The sequence below is a fragment of the Lepidochelys kempii genome, chromosome 11 (genome assembly GCF_965140285.1).
Source record: "Lepidochelys kempii isolate rLepKem1 chromosome 11, rLepKem1.hap1, whole genome shotgun sequence".
In the NCBI taxonomy this organism is placed as follows: Eukaryota; Metazoa; Chordata; order Testudines; family Cheloniidae; genus Lepidochelys; species Lepidochelys kempii.
In genome coordinates this window covers 42745106-42757827 of record NC_136390.1, presented here as the reverse complement: position 1 = coordinate 42757827, position 12722 = coordinate 42745106, and the positions used below count along the sequence as shown (strand labels likewise).

The following is a 12722-nucleotide window of genomic DNA, read 5'->3' as shown; positions in this document are numbered from 1 at the left end:
AATCAGCCTCTGTACCAGAGGAAGGTGGCTAATGTAACAACCATTTTTAAAAAGGGCTCTAGAGGAGATCCTAGCAATTACAGGCTGGTAAGCCTAACTTTAGTACAAGGTAAATTGTTAGAAACTATAGTTAGTAAAGAATAGAATTGTCAGATATAGATAAACATGATTTGTTGGAGAAGAATTATTACGGCTTTTGCAAAAGGAAGTCCTGCTTTGCCAATCTATCAGAATTCTTTTCAGGAGTCAACAAGCATGTGGATAAGGATGATTCTGTGGATAGTGTGTGCTTGGAATATCAGAAAGCCTTTGACAAGATCCCTCACCAAAGGCTCTTAAGGAAACTGGGGGCGTTTCTAAACTTACAGAACTGTAGCAGCTATAGCACTTAGTGAAGAAGCTACCTACGCTGACAGGAGAGCATCTCCCTTTGGCGTAGGTACTCCATTTCCCCAAGAGGGGGTAGCTATGTCAAAGGGAGAAGTCCTCCCATCAGCATAGTGCTGTCTACACCGGGAGCTAGGTCAGTATAACTGCGTCACTCATGCTTGCATGAAACTGTGTATTAAATTGAAAAATAGTAGTTCTGAGAAGGAAGGCTGTATTTAGGGAGAGAGAAACTCAAATACTGTATATGCATAAATAGCAAGAATACAGTGCAATCTGAACCTGATCCAGGGTAATGAATGGTATTTTATAATTTGTCCAGACACATTACAAGGGAATAACTGCATTTTGTTTATTTAGCATGCACAATAATTGTTTTCTTTAATTACAGTTCATTGCCATGAAAAGGAGAATGTGATTAAACTGCTCACCTTATGAAATTTGGCTTACATGTGAAATCTGCCAGGTATAGACATGTGTGTCTCTGTCTCTGTCTGTTTAGAGCATTGCTAAGTAAAGTAGCATTTTGGTCTTCTGCTGACGACTTATACATATATAAAGTCTTTAGGTAAATATTGTTATTATTTTATTAATGTTATAGCATTTCTGAAGTGGTATTGAAATGTATATTTTTATAAATATTATTTTTTAAAAAGACGTCTCTTCTGTGGAGATGTGCATAGGCATCGCTAATACACTGACTTGGCTTTAAAGGTAGATCATGAGGAAATCAGGGAATGAGTTGTTTTCCCTAGCTTATTGGTGCTGTGCACTTGTCTCTTTGGATGTTATCTGCTACGCTTTATTTATTTTATTTTTTTTGTATTTGTAAAAACCAGGCATTTGCAATATATTTTTATTCCAATTATAAAAACTGCCTAAGTGATATCTTGTGGAACATGCTTCACAGGTTACACATGTGGTATACAGTTTTTTAATAATTTGTCTTTCGAACTGAGATGCATGCTCAAAATCTGCTATGTGTACCTATTTGGATTTGTGTATCTGTCTCACAGGACTTGTAAAACATACCCTCAAAGCCATATGTGTTGAAATATTACTCCATTGATTATCATAGAATCATAGGACTGTGAGGAACTCGAGAGCTCATCTAGTTTCTAGTTCACTCCCCTGTACTCATGACAGCACTAAGCATTATCTAGACCAGGAGTGGGCAAACTTTTTGGCCTGAGGGCTGCATTGGGTTTTGGAAATTGTATGGCGGGCGAGTTAGGAGAGGGGGGAGTGGCCTGCTTCTCTTCCCCCCCCCCCGTTCCCTGGCCGCCCCCAGAACCCCTGCCCCCTGCTGCCCATTCCAATTCCCCCCTCCTTCCTGACTTCCCTCTGGGACCCCTGCCCCCATTCAACCCCCCTGTTCCTCGCTCTCAGACTGCCCCAACCCCATTCACACCCCCACCACCCCGAACTCCCCTGCCCTCTATCCAAACCCCCATCCTCCCCCCACCCCCTTACCGTGCTGCCTGGAGCACCGGTGGCTGACGGTGCTACAGTCACACCACCCAGCTGGAGCCAGCCACACCACCGCGCAGCACAGAGCACCGGGTCAGGCTGGGCTCTGCAGCTGCGCTGCCCCAGGAGCTCGCAGCCCCGCCGCCCAGAGCATTGCGCTGGCAGTGCAGTGTGCTTAAAAACTGTTATCCTAGTCCCTCTCCTAGTCTTCTCTTCTCCAGACTAAACAAATCCAATTTTTTCAGTCTTCCCTCAGAGGTCGTTTTCTAGACCATTAATCATTTGTCTTGCTCTTCTCTGGACTTTCTCCAATTTGTCCACATCTTTCTTGAAATGTGGTGCCCAGAACTGGACAAAATACTCCAGCTGAGGCCTAATCAGCACAGAGTAGAATGGAAGAATTACTTCTCGTGTCTTGCTTACACCCCTCCTGCTAATACATCCCAGAATGAAGGTCTTTTTTTTTTTTTTTTTTTTGCAACTGTGTTACACTGTTGACTCATATTTAGTTTGTGATCCACTATGACTCCAAGATCCCTTTCCACAGTATTCCTTCCTAAGCAGTCATTTCCCATTTTGTATGTGTGCATTTTGTTTGCATGTATTATCAAATACTTAGCTCACTGCAATCAGAAGAGAGGCAGCGTGGTTCTTGCTAGTAGAATACTAAAATCTTTAGTAATTCTTCCAGCCTAGGCTTTGGAGGTTGATATATTGGTAACTTGTTGCAATTACTTTTAAATATTTTGAGATATCATTTTTTTTTTTAAATCTTATTTCAACCTAGGTAATACAAAGACCTGTGGAATATGAGTGATGACAAACCCTTTTTATGCACTGCCCCTGGATGTGGCCAGGTAATAGGATGCTTTGAATCTATTAATGTTGGTCAAGTAGACAAACACAGGTAAATGTATTTTATGTTAGATTGAAGAGTAGAAATATTTCTTAATGACAGATGCTGGAAAGTTAACTGCATGCTGTAATTATTTTGTAAAGCAGGTGATAGCAAGAATTTTTAAAAAAATTCAAAAACACTGTCTACAGAAGGATAGAGTCTTTAAAAAAGAAAAACCCCACAATTGTCATATCTCTGTCACAAAAAACACTTTGTTTTAGTTCTGCATTTGTAATTTTCTAAATGGAAACAAATAATGCATTAATTTGTGTAATCACATTCTTAACTCTCTAGAAGGAATTAGCAGAAAAACAAGTGCAATACAAAGTGTAATATAGCTCCAGTATTCATGAAATCTGTGGAGGTTAAATGATAGCAGGGTGCTTGTATAGTGAAGCCTGGGGGCATACTTTAAGTTTCAGAAAACATCTCAATTTTCCCCAGTGCACTATAATAATCCAGTACTAGTCTACTGGTTCTAACCATGCTTCAGGAAGAGAGCCTTCCCATTGATTGGCTAGCTTCAGAGAAAATCCCTTACAAACAGGCTGTATAGGGAGCTGAAATCCTATTCTGGTCTTGTGCATTTCCAAATTTCCCTCCCATTTTGAGCTGAACCATAACTTTTTTTTTTTTAAAAGGCTCCAGAGGCAATCCTGACAATTACAGGCTGGTCAGCCTAACTTTAGTACCAGGCAAACTGGTTGAAACTATAGTAAAGAACAGAATTATCAGACACACACATGAACACAATATTTTGGGGAAGGGTCAACACAGCTTTTGTAAAAGGTAAATCATACCCCAGTAACCCTATTAGAATTCTTTGAAGGTGTCTCCAAACATGTGGACAACAGTGATCTGCTCAATATAGTGTACTTGGACTTTCAGAAAGCCTTTGATAAGGTCCCTCACTAAAGGCTCTTTAGCAAAGTAAGCAGTCATGGGACAAGAGGGAAGGTCCTCTCAAGGATGAGTAACTGGTTAAAAGATAGGAAACAAAGGTAAGAATAAATGGTCAGTTTTCACAGTAGAGAGAGGTAAATAGTGAGGTCCCGCAAGGCTAAGTGCTGGAACCAGTGCTGTTCAGTATAACTCATAAATGATCGGGGAAAAAGGCGTGAACAGTGAGGTTGTAAAATGTGGAGACAATATAGAAATTACTCAAGATGCTTAAGTCCAAAGCAGCCTGCTTTGGACTTACAAAGGGATCTCTCAAAACCGTGTGATTGGGCCAGGAAAGAGAAAATGAAATTCACTGTTGATAAATGCAAAGTAATGCACATTGTAAAACATAATTCTAACTACACATATATAATGATGAGTTCAAAATTAGCTATTACCACTCAAGAAAGAGATTTTGTAATTATCCGAGGACAGATCTCTGAAAACATCTGCTCAGTGTGCAGTGGCAGTCAAAAATGCTAACAATGTTAGTAACCATTAGGAAAGTGATAGATAATAAGACAGAAAATATCATAATGTCATAAATTTATCAAATATCATAAATCCATGGTACGCCCACACCTTGAATAATGTGTGTAGTTCTGGTCACCCCATCTGAAAAAAGCTGTATTAGTATTGGAAAAAGTGCAGAGAAGGGCAACAAAAATGATCAGGAGTATGGAACAGCTTCCGTATGAGGAAAGATTAAAAAGACTGGGACTGTTCAGCTTAGCAAAGAGACGACTAAGAGGGGATATGATGGAGAAAGCGAATAAGGAAGTGTTATTTATCCCTTCACATAACACAAGAACTGGGGATCACCAAATGAAATTAGTAGGCAGCAGGTTTAAAACAAACATAAAGAAGTATGTCGTCTTCACACAATGCCTTGTCAACCTGTGGAACTCATTGCCTACGGATCTGAAGGCCAAAAGTATAAGTGGGTTCAGAAGAGAATTAGACAAGTTCATGATGGATGGATTCATCAATGACTGTTAGCCAAGATGGTCAGGGATGCAAACCCATGCTGTGGATGTCCCTAAGGCTCTGACTGCCAGAAGCTGGGAATGGATAACAGAAGATGAACCACTTGATAATTGCCCCATTCTGTTCATCCCCTCTGAAGCTTCTGGCACCGTCTACTGTGAGAGGGCAGGATACTGGGCTAAATGGACCATTGGTCTGACCCAGTATGGCCATTCTTATGTTCATATAATGCCTTCTCAACTCACAACAGGATTGGAAAAGGGGTACTATATTTTGTTCTAGGTTATTAACCTTGTTTTTCTTCCCTTCTGTACTGGTCTGGTCCAGTTTCTATGGTTTTAGGTAATACTTGAGGTTTTCTTGATGCAAACAGTGATGAAATATTCACTTTTATTTTATCTGCTCACAATTTTGTCAGTATCCACTGCGAACTTGCAAGTGGTCCTTCCTGCAGGGGTAGTGAGGAAGACATATGTAGACTTCAGGGGAGGTGCCAGGGTGTGAATCTCCCAACCTGGGTCAGTTTGTAGTTGGAGTGGTAGCCTATACCACGAAATAAAGCACACATTAACTTTAAGGAACAACTAGGGCTTGATAGTTAGATGGACACAACTCTCATAATAGAGTTAAAGTTAATATTTCACATCACATCTGGGCAGCCTGTGGTTAGCTCCTTCTGAGCAGACTGAAGACCTTTTAATTGTTACCTGTTCTTATGATGATTATGTAGGTATGTAATCTGTGGTCAGAAAATGTAGCTGCCCATAGCTGTAGGGGTTTTCCACATGTAGATGAGTGAAATTTTCCACTGTGTTAAATAATATTGAAGTTAATCAGCCATTTTCCTTTAGGCTTGTCTTCTTTGTTTCTTACTATGTACTAATGACTGCTCAAGTTATGCTTACTCTGTAAGGAAAAGTCATTGCATTCTTGCAGATAGTGGGGTTTGGTTTGTGTGGGGATTTTTGTTTTTTGTACAATCTTGCTTTATAGAAGCAAAAATATTTATTTTAGTACATCTCTAGGATTTGTTCTTAGTCTTGTACGGTACCATTTGTGTGGCAGTGTCTAAGTACTGAGTGGTAACGTTGACTCTGAATTTGATTTCTTGTCAGTTTAAGTGAGACTGATCATCATTTCAACATCAAATTGTGTATTTAACTTCTGATTGTAATGTTTATAATTGAGAGATTCAGGGAGGTGAATGTTCTTTGATTTTTTTTAAAGGGAATTTTAGAGTATTACATTTAAGAGTTCAGCTTACTTTTATTTTTGAAAGAATGTTATGGCTTATATTTGAAAGAAATCAAGAGTAATCCTAATCTGAAACATTGTTCTTTCAAATAATTTCTGCTTAGCTTTTTGGGCTCTATGCCATGGAGTTAGAGACTGAGAAAACTCAATTGTGTGGCAGGTTTCAGAAGTAACACATGTGATGTGAATTTTATAAAAAATGGAAGTATACAGTCGTAGAGATCAATGAGAATTGTGGTTTTTGTCGTCGTGGTAAATGCTGTAGCTTCTTGCATGCACAGTGAGCAGGTAAAATATGTGCTCGTTGCTGCTGTACAATAAAGGGAAAACCAACCTGCACTATGCCTTGCTCTAGCAGTGCCACCGGTCCCTCATTTTCATGAGCACTGAAATATTCACCATGTTTTAAATAAAAATAGATTTAAGGGACATCATCAATTTAAAAATGAAATTTCTCTCTGAATATTTTACCTGTTAACAGGAATCCTTGAGGATTGATATAATTGAAAGGGAGTAGAAGAAAATGTTTTGTGCATTTGACAAAATAGTTACATTGTTTAACAATTTTCTCTGTAAAGTTGATCAGTTTCCACTTTGGTTTGTTAGGATATTTTACATTTTTAAAAAAAGTAATATGTAGAGTTGGGGTCGGGGCAGGTAGACAATAATACCTGAAAGTACTTTTAGCTAATTTTAAAAAAAAAACTGACTAGCACTCAAGTTGATAGCATCTCTTCAAGAATTTAATTTTTTAAAAATTCAGTGATTTAAAAAATCCATATTAACTGAGAAAAATAAACTAAATGCTCAAAACTTCATTAGCCCAGAGTTGTTTGCCTTCACTTGTCTTGTGCCCTTTCAGAATGTGGAGAGTGGCAAATTTAAACTTCTGAAAACCCACAGTGCAGGGTTAAGGGTACATTCTATCCCAACAATATAACCTTTACTGTACTTTCACTAGAGCTGGCAGTAGGGTAGTGCAAAGGTTAATAAACTGTCAAGGGAAGTGGAGGATTGTCCATCTTTTGATCTTTTAAAATTAAGACTGGTTTATTTTCTGGAAGATGGTTTAGTCAAACGCAAGGCATTAGGCTCAGTGCAGCAGTAACTGGATGAAATTCTCTGGCCTGTGTCATACTGGAAGTCAGAATCTCTGTTCTAATGGCCCTTTCTGGCCTTAAAAATCTCTGAATCTATACTATGTAGATCTGAGAAAGGACTAAGCATGTCCCATTGTTTGTGTTAAATGCCAGAAGTCAAATATGTGGAACTTATCTGCATGGACTTATCTGCTATATTCACTGTGTTAGGTGTACTTGTTTTGAATGGTGGAGGGATTAATTGGAACAACTTGGTAGAGCTGTGTCTGTGATATAAAGAGAGGTGCAGGTATACCTTGAGGGATCAAGTATGCTTCACTTCAGCACTGAGTTTTATAGATTGTCAGTAGAGTTGTGCCAGTTACCTTGTTATGAAGATTATCAGCAGTGTAATGGCATACATGACAGTGGTGTCCAGGGCTTTCTGAGGGATAAGTGAAGGTAATGTCTCAGAGCAAATCCTTAGGACAAGGTTGAAAGTGTGGTAACATTTTTTGCAAATCTGGGGTGGTTTGTGTGGAGTAAACTCAGCGTTTGAGTGTAGACCAAGGGTAGGTAGGTAGTTTCCTACACCTGATGTAAACCCAAGGTTTGCCTTGGAAAAGAGAAGGTACTAGACTTTATCCTACTGTGCTTGTATGCTCTGTTCCCAAGTGTTCTGAAGCATCTATGCTATGAATGTATGTAATTGGAATCGCTCTAAAAGAGCAGTGTTAAGATTGCATTGCAGGGGTGGCATGTACCTTAACTTTGTGTTTTCAGAGGTTTAAGTTGAGCCATTTTCCATATTCTGGAAGGGCACAAAGTGTGACTGGGAAACATTAACTCTGCTTTAATGAAGTTTCGGTGAATTTAACTTCCTTTGAATTTAAAAAAAAAAGCACAATAATTCCTCAGTGTGCTCGTGTACCACAGCCCAGGTCTCCACCTCCATTGCCTCTATCTCCTTATCCCAGCCGCAGAATACACTGGCCGCACATTAGTGTCTTCAGTGCCCTTACATCATCTCCTCATCTCTCTGCCTGCCTGGCACAGCTTGGTTCTCTCTCCTCAGCCCTCCTGACCACAGAGAAGCAGGCATTAGCATGGAACATGCAGTTTGAGAAACTGGGGAAAGGATGCAGCAACGGTGCAAGGACTAACGTAGAGTTGGGAGAGGGGAGCATTTTTTGAAGGGAGGAGTGAGGTCATCAGAGGAAGGATGATCCAGTGGTTAGGACTGGGGATTTGAGAGACCCAGTTTCAATTCCCCGCTTCACCATAAACTTCCTGTGTGACCTTTGACCAGTCACTTTGTGTCTCTGAGTCTCAGTTCCCTATCTGTAAAATGGGAATGATACCACTTCCTTACTTCACAGAGGTGTTGTGAATGTAAATACAGTAGCTCCTCACTTAACGTTGTAGTTATGTTCCTAAAAGATGCGACTTTAAGTGAAACGATGTTAAGCGAATTCAATTTCCCCATAAGAATTAATGTAAATGGGGCGGGTTAGGTTCCAGGGAAATTTTTTTTTTTGCCAGACAAAAGACCCCGCCCCGCCGCCCCCCCTCCCCACACACACAGTATAAGTTTTAAACAAACAATTTAATACTGTACACAGCGATGATGATTGTGAAGCTTGGTTGAGGTGATGGAGTCAGAGGGTGGGATATTTCCCAGGGAATGACTTACTGCTAAATGATGAACTAACAAGTGGCTGAGCCCTCAAGGGTTAACTCGTTGTTAATGTAGCTCACACTCTACAAGGCAGCACAAATGGAGGGGAGACAGCATGGCAAACAGAGACCCACACCCCTCTGTGAGAGAGAGAGATGCGCATTTCCACTTCAAGTGGGCTGACACCACTCTTAAGTACACTACCTTGTCAAGTTAATCAGCAAGCTGATACCGCAGCAGCTGCTGCCAGGAAGCTCCCTAAGTCCTGAACCCTGTCATGTGTCCCCCCTGCTCTATGGAGATGGGGTAAGCGGGGTGCAGGAGCAGGGAGCCCCCCTCTCCTACCCCTGCTCCCACCCCCCAGCAAGCAGGAGGCTCTGGAGAGCAGCTCCAAGGCAGAGGGCAGGAGCAGCACATGGCAGTGGGGGGAGGGACAGCTGAACTGCTAGCAATTGATAGCCTGCTGGGCGGCTGCTGCACAGGGAACTTAGGGGAGCGGGGAGCTGATAGGGGGGCTGCCGGTCCACCCTGGTTCCAAGCCCTCACCAGCTAGCTCCACCGGGCTGCTCTTCCTGCAAGCAGTGGACAAAGCAGGCGGCTGCCAAACAACCTTATAAGGGAGCATTGCACAACTTTAAATGAGCATGTTCCCTAATTGATCAGCAACATAACAAAACAATGTTAACCGGGACGACTTTAAGTGAGGAGTTACTGTAGTTAAAGATTGAGGCACTCGGATACTACAGTGATAGGAGCCATGTAAGTACGTATAATTTATGTTAATATTGATGGATGTGGGGTTTTGGTGGGGGCAGAGCTGAAGCCACTACAGTATCACCTGCTGCACATCTCTGACCCCCCTTTCACTCCACTCTTTCCTGCACTATTCCAACCCCCCCCCCCCTTACTGCTCCAAGCCCCATATTCCTCCAAGCTGCTCAGACTCTTCTATTACTGCTCTGACACTGCTCTATCTCCTCCAACATTCCCTCCATATGCCTGCTGCTTTGAGCCCTTTCCACACATTTACCAGCTCCACCCTTCTCCTTGGCACTCCGTGCCCCTGGTGATCTTGGAGGGGCTATAGGCAGGTGGGAAGGTGGTGGGACTATGAGGATTCCATCAGCTGAAACCAGGAGGAGGCAGGTGGGTGGAGAAAAAGTATCTACCCCAAATCTGACCATAGTGTATGGGGAAGAGGCTCTAGACATCCATCGTCAGCAGAGGATCCAGATCTTGGCTCTTACGTGGTGAGGCAAGGACTTAGACTTCCCCATGAAGGGCTGGAACCCCCCAGGTCCTGGCTTACATGCAGAGTGGGAGGGACAGGGGCTAAGACCCCCTCTGAGAGGCAGGAGCCCCCTGGTTCCTTGAGCTTACCTAGCCCCCAGCTGTGGGGCTGTGAATGAGAGGAATCTCCCTCTCCACCCCCCTCCACCCTCCTTCTACTCCCACTACCTGGCCCGGGCAGGGCTAGGGGAGGGGAGAATGTGGGGCAAACCAGCATTTGAATTATCCTTGGTATGTTTGGGTCCCTCAGTAGCTGTGCCAGAATACAGCCCTAAGGGGAAAAGCCCACCTCCGAACCTCACAATTCCTGTCCTGCTCCAGCCCTTCCCCCCCATTCTCCTTCACTGCTCTGACACCTCCCCTGAACACACATTCCTCAGCGGTGTCCCAGCAAAGTAATAAGAATTTGAAAAAATTGTGAAAAGCTCCTGAGAGTGAGTTGTGTAGTAGATACCCCTTGACCAATGACACATTGACTTGCTATCCTTTTGATCACACTCAGTTCCATTGGTCAGGAAACAAAGACTGACTTGTGATTTAGTTATTCTGTCTAGTGGTCTTTCATCTTCTCTCTATTTAATTAATGGTCATTTCCTGGACAATATTTCTAAAGTAAAATCAGAATCTGCATGTGGATTTTAGAGCAATTTAAAATATTGTTCTTAAACCAGAAACATTGGTCTTGGTAAAACTTCCAAAAGCAGCCCTGCATATACGGGCAAAGAGCAAGGATGTGCACAATGCACATTCTCTGAAAGCTGCCAAAGGCAGGGGTAGAACTCAAAATAGATGAGTACAATGAACACATCATGTTTCCTGAAGCCTTCTAGTTATTGTGACAACAGCCTGCCTGGCACCCTTGCTGGACATGTGCATTTCCATCTCTTTGGCTCATCAGTTTTGGCAAAAACCATTCTGGAGATCTAAACTCTGTCAATAACTTTTTCAGTATTGTATTGACTGGGTGCCATATGCTAGCTAAATTAAGTGTTGAGTGAATGAGATCAGTTTGGGGCTGTTGGAGCCATAATCTGAGTTCCAGGTGTGTGCAAAAAAAAAAAAAAAAGATTTTATAAAAAGCTGAGGGATTGTATCTTTGGGGACCCCCCCCCCTGCTTAAATGACCCTTTTATGGATAATTAACCCTACTCTACAGATCCATGCGGCACAGCAAAGACAATCCAAATAGGCATGTGGATTTTAGAGTATTCACAGTGGTCAACCCTTAAACAAAAAGCCATGTTCAACCTTAACCATGTTCAACTTTAGCTATGGCAGCGAACCCACTCTTCTGTAATTGCAAAAACCACAGAGGTTACTGTGCTCAAAGACAATAAATGTTTATAATACTCCCTTTGTGTCAAACGTGTATCTTGACTTTTTGATGACTGTAGGGTTCTTCACAGTATCAGAAAGTAAAAATTTGTTTTATGTTGATTTTTACTGACTCATAGTGTTGTTACTTAATTACTGTGGACATTCATTATCAGTATTGTGTGTATATATATATTTTAGTTAACTCTTTCTGACCACTTGATGGGAGAATATTATATCCAGCATTAACAAGAACAGATGTGTATGTTTAAAAAAAATCAACTGATATTTTGGTGATAATGATGGTTTTACATGCTGTGAAAATGACTTTCCATATAATTACGTTCACTTTGGTCAAATTCAAAGTTTTAACTGTACTTTAAAACTTTTTGCTACAGCGTTTTACCAACGAGGATCATTTGGCTGTCCATAAACATAAACATGAGATGACACTGAAATTTGGTCCAGCTCGTAATGACAGTGTCATTGTGGCTGGTTAGTATATACTTTTATTAATAAATTATCCATCTTTCTCCTGGAATGTGCACAAATTTTGTGGGGTTTTGTACATGATATAACTTCTGTAGACTGGTGAAAGAAAATACCAAAGAATTCCTGTATGGTAAAGATTTGCAACATGTATTCATTATCCATTTCTATACATTTCTATCTAAATCACCTCTCTTCGCGTGATATATATATATATAGAATAAATACAGGATTGTCAGTATTGCAATAGTTGGTTCTTATATGAATGCTTACATAAGTTAAAGCACATACTGTATAACCTTTTATGTCTAACCTCATCTGACACTTAAACGCTTCCCCAAGGTCTTGGTTGCCCTTATAGTTTACATGTATGTTGAAATAGTTTTTTTCTAAAAATACTACACATTTTACAGACTTCAGTTGTCTCAAGAAAATCAATCAATAGTATTGTAAATATTTTAAAATAAATAGTTTTGTTATAAAGAAGACAAGCCTTTTAATTTTGTCTAAGTCAAAACTACTTATTTACAATATCTGAAATCAATATTTCACCTCTGAATCCCTTTGCCTTTCTTGGTCAGTCAGAATCTTATTTTCTTATTATTGTTTTATTTCTTTAAAAAGTTCCTCTCTAAATTTGTTAAGTCTATGGCTCTTAGACACAGAACAAACATGAATGAACCATTAATCTGTAAATTTTGCTAAGTAAGCTCCTCTTGAACTTCTTGGGGATAGAGCATATACTACACTATGGATATAGTCAAAACATTTTCCATTGGTGGAGCAGTCTAATTGTACAAATGCACTAGCCCCTCTTTCCAACCTTCTGTTATCCCAAGTTGCTAATTTATTAGGAGAGGCAGACAAATGGAATTCTACAATTAAAAAAACTGGCAGACTTTTAAATACCATAAATGCTATCTGCAGTGTGTGC

At 40.8% G+C, this 12722-nt stretch overlaps 1 protein-coding gene across 5 annotated transcripts in view; it reads left to right on the top strand.

Annotated features, from left to right (window-relative positions):
- ATF2 (activating transcription factor 2) overlaps positions 1 to 12722 on the top strand; it is a 97063-nt gene that overhangs the window by 15206 nt on the left and 69135 nt on the right. For all 5 annotated transcript variants that reach the window (XR_013634412.1, XR_012154299.1, XM_073305922.2 and 2 more), the window contains exons 3-5: positions 779 to 853; positions 2645 to 2714; positions 11698 to 11794. Coding sequence is in view for 3 of the 5 variants with exons in the window: in XM_073305922.2 (XP_073162023.1) it covers positions 2667 to 2714; positions 11698 to 11794 (145 nt within the window). In the remaining 2 variants the exon portion in view is untranslated. The remainder of the gene's footprint in view (positions 1 to 778; positions 854 to 2644; positions 2715 to 11697; positions 11795 to 12722) is intronic.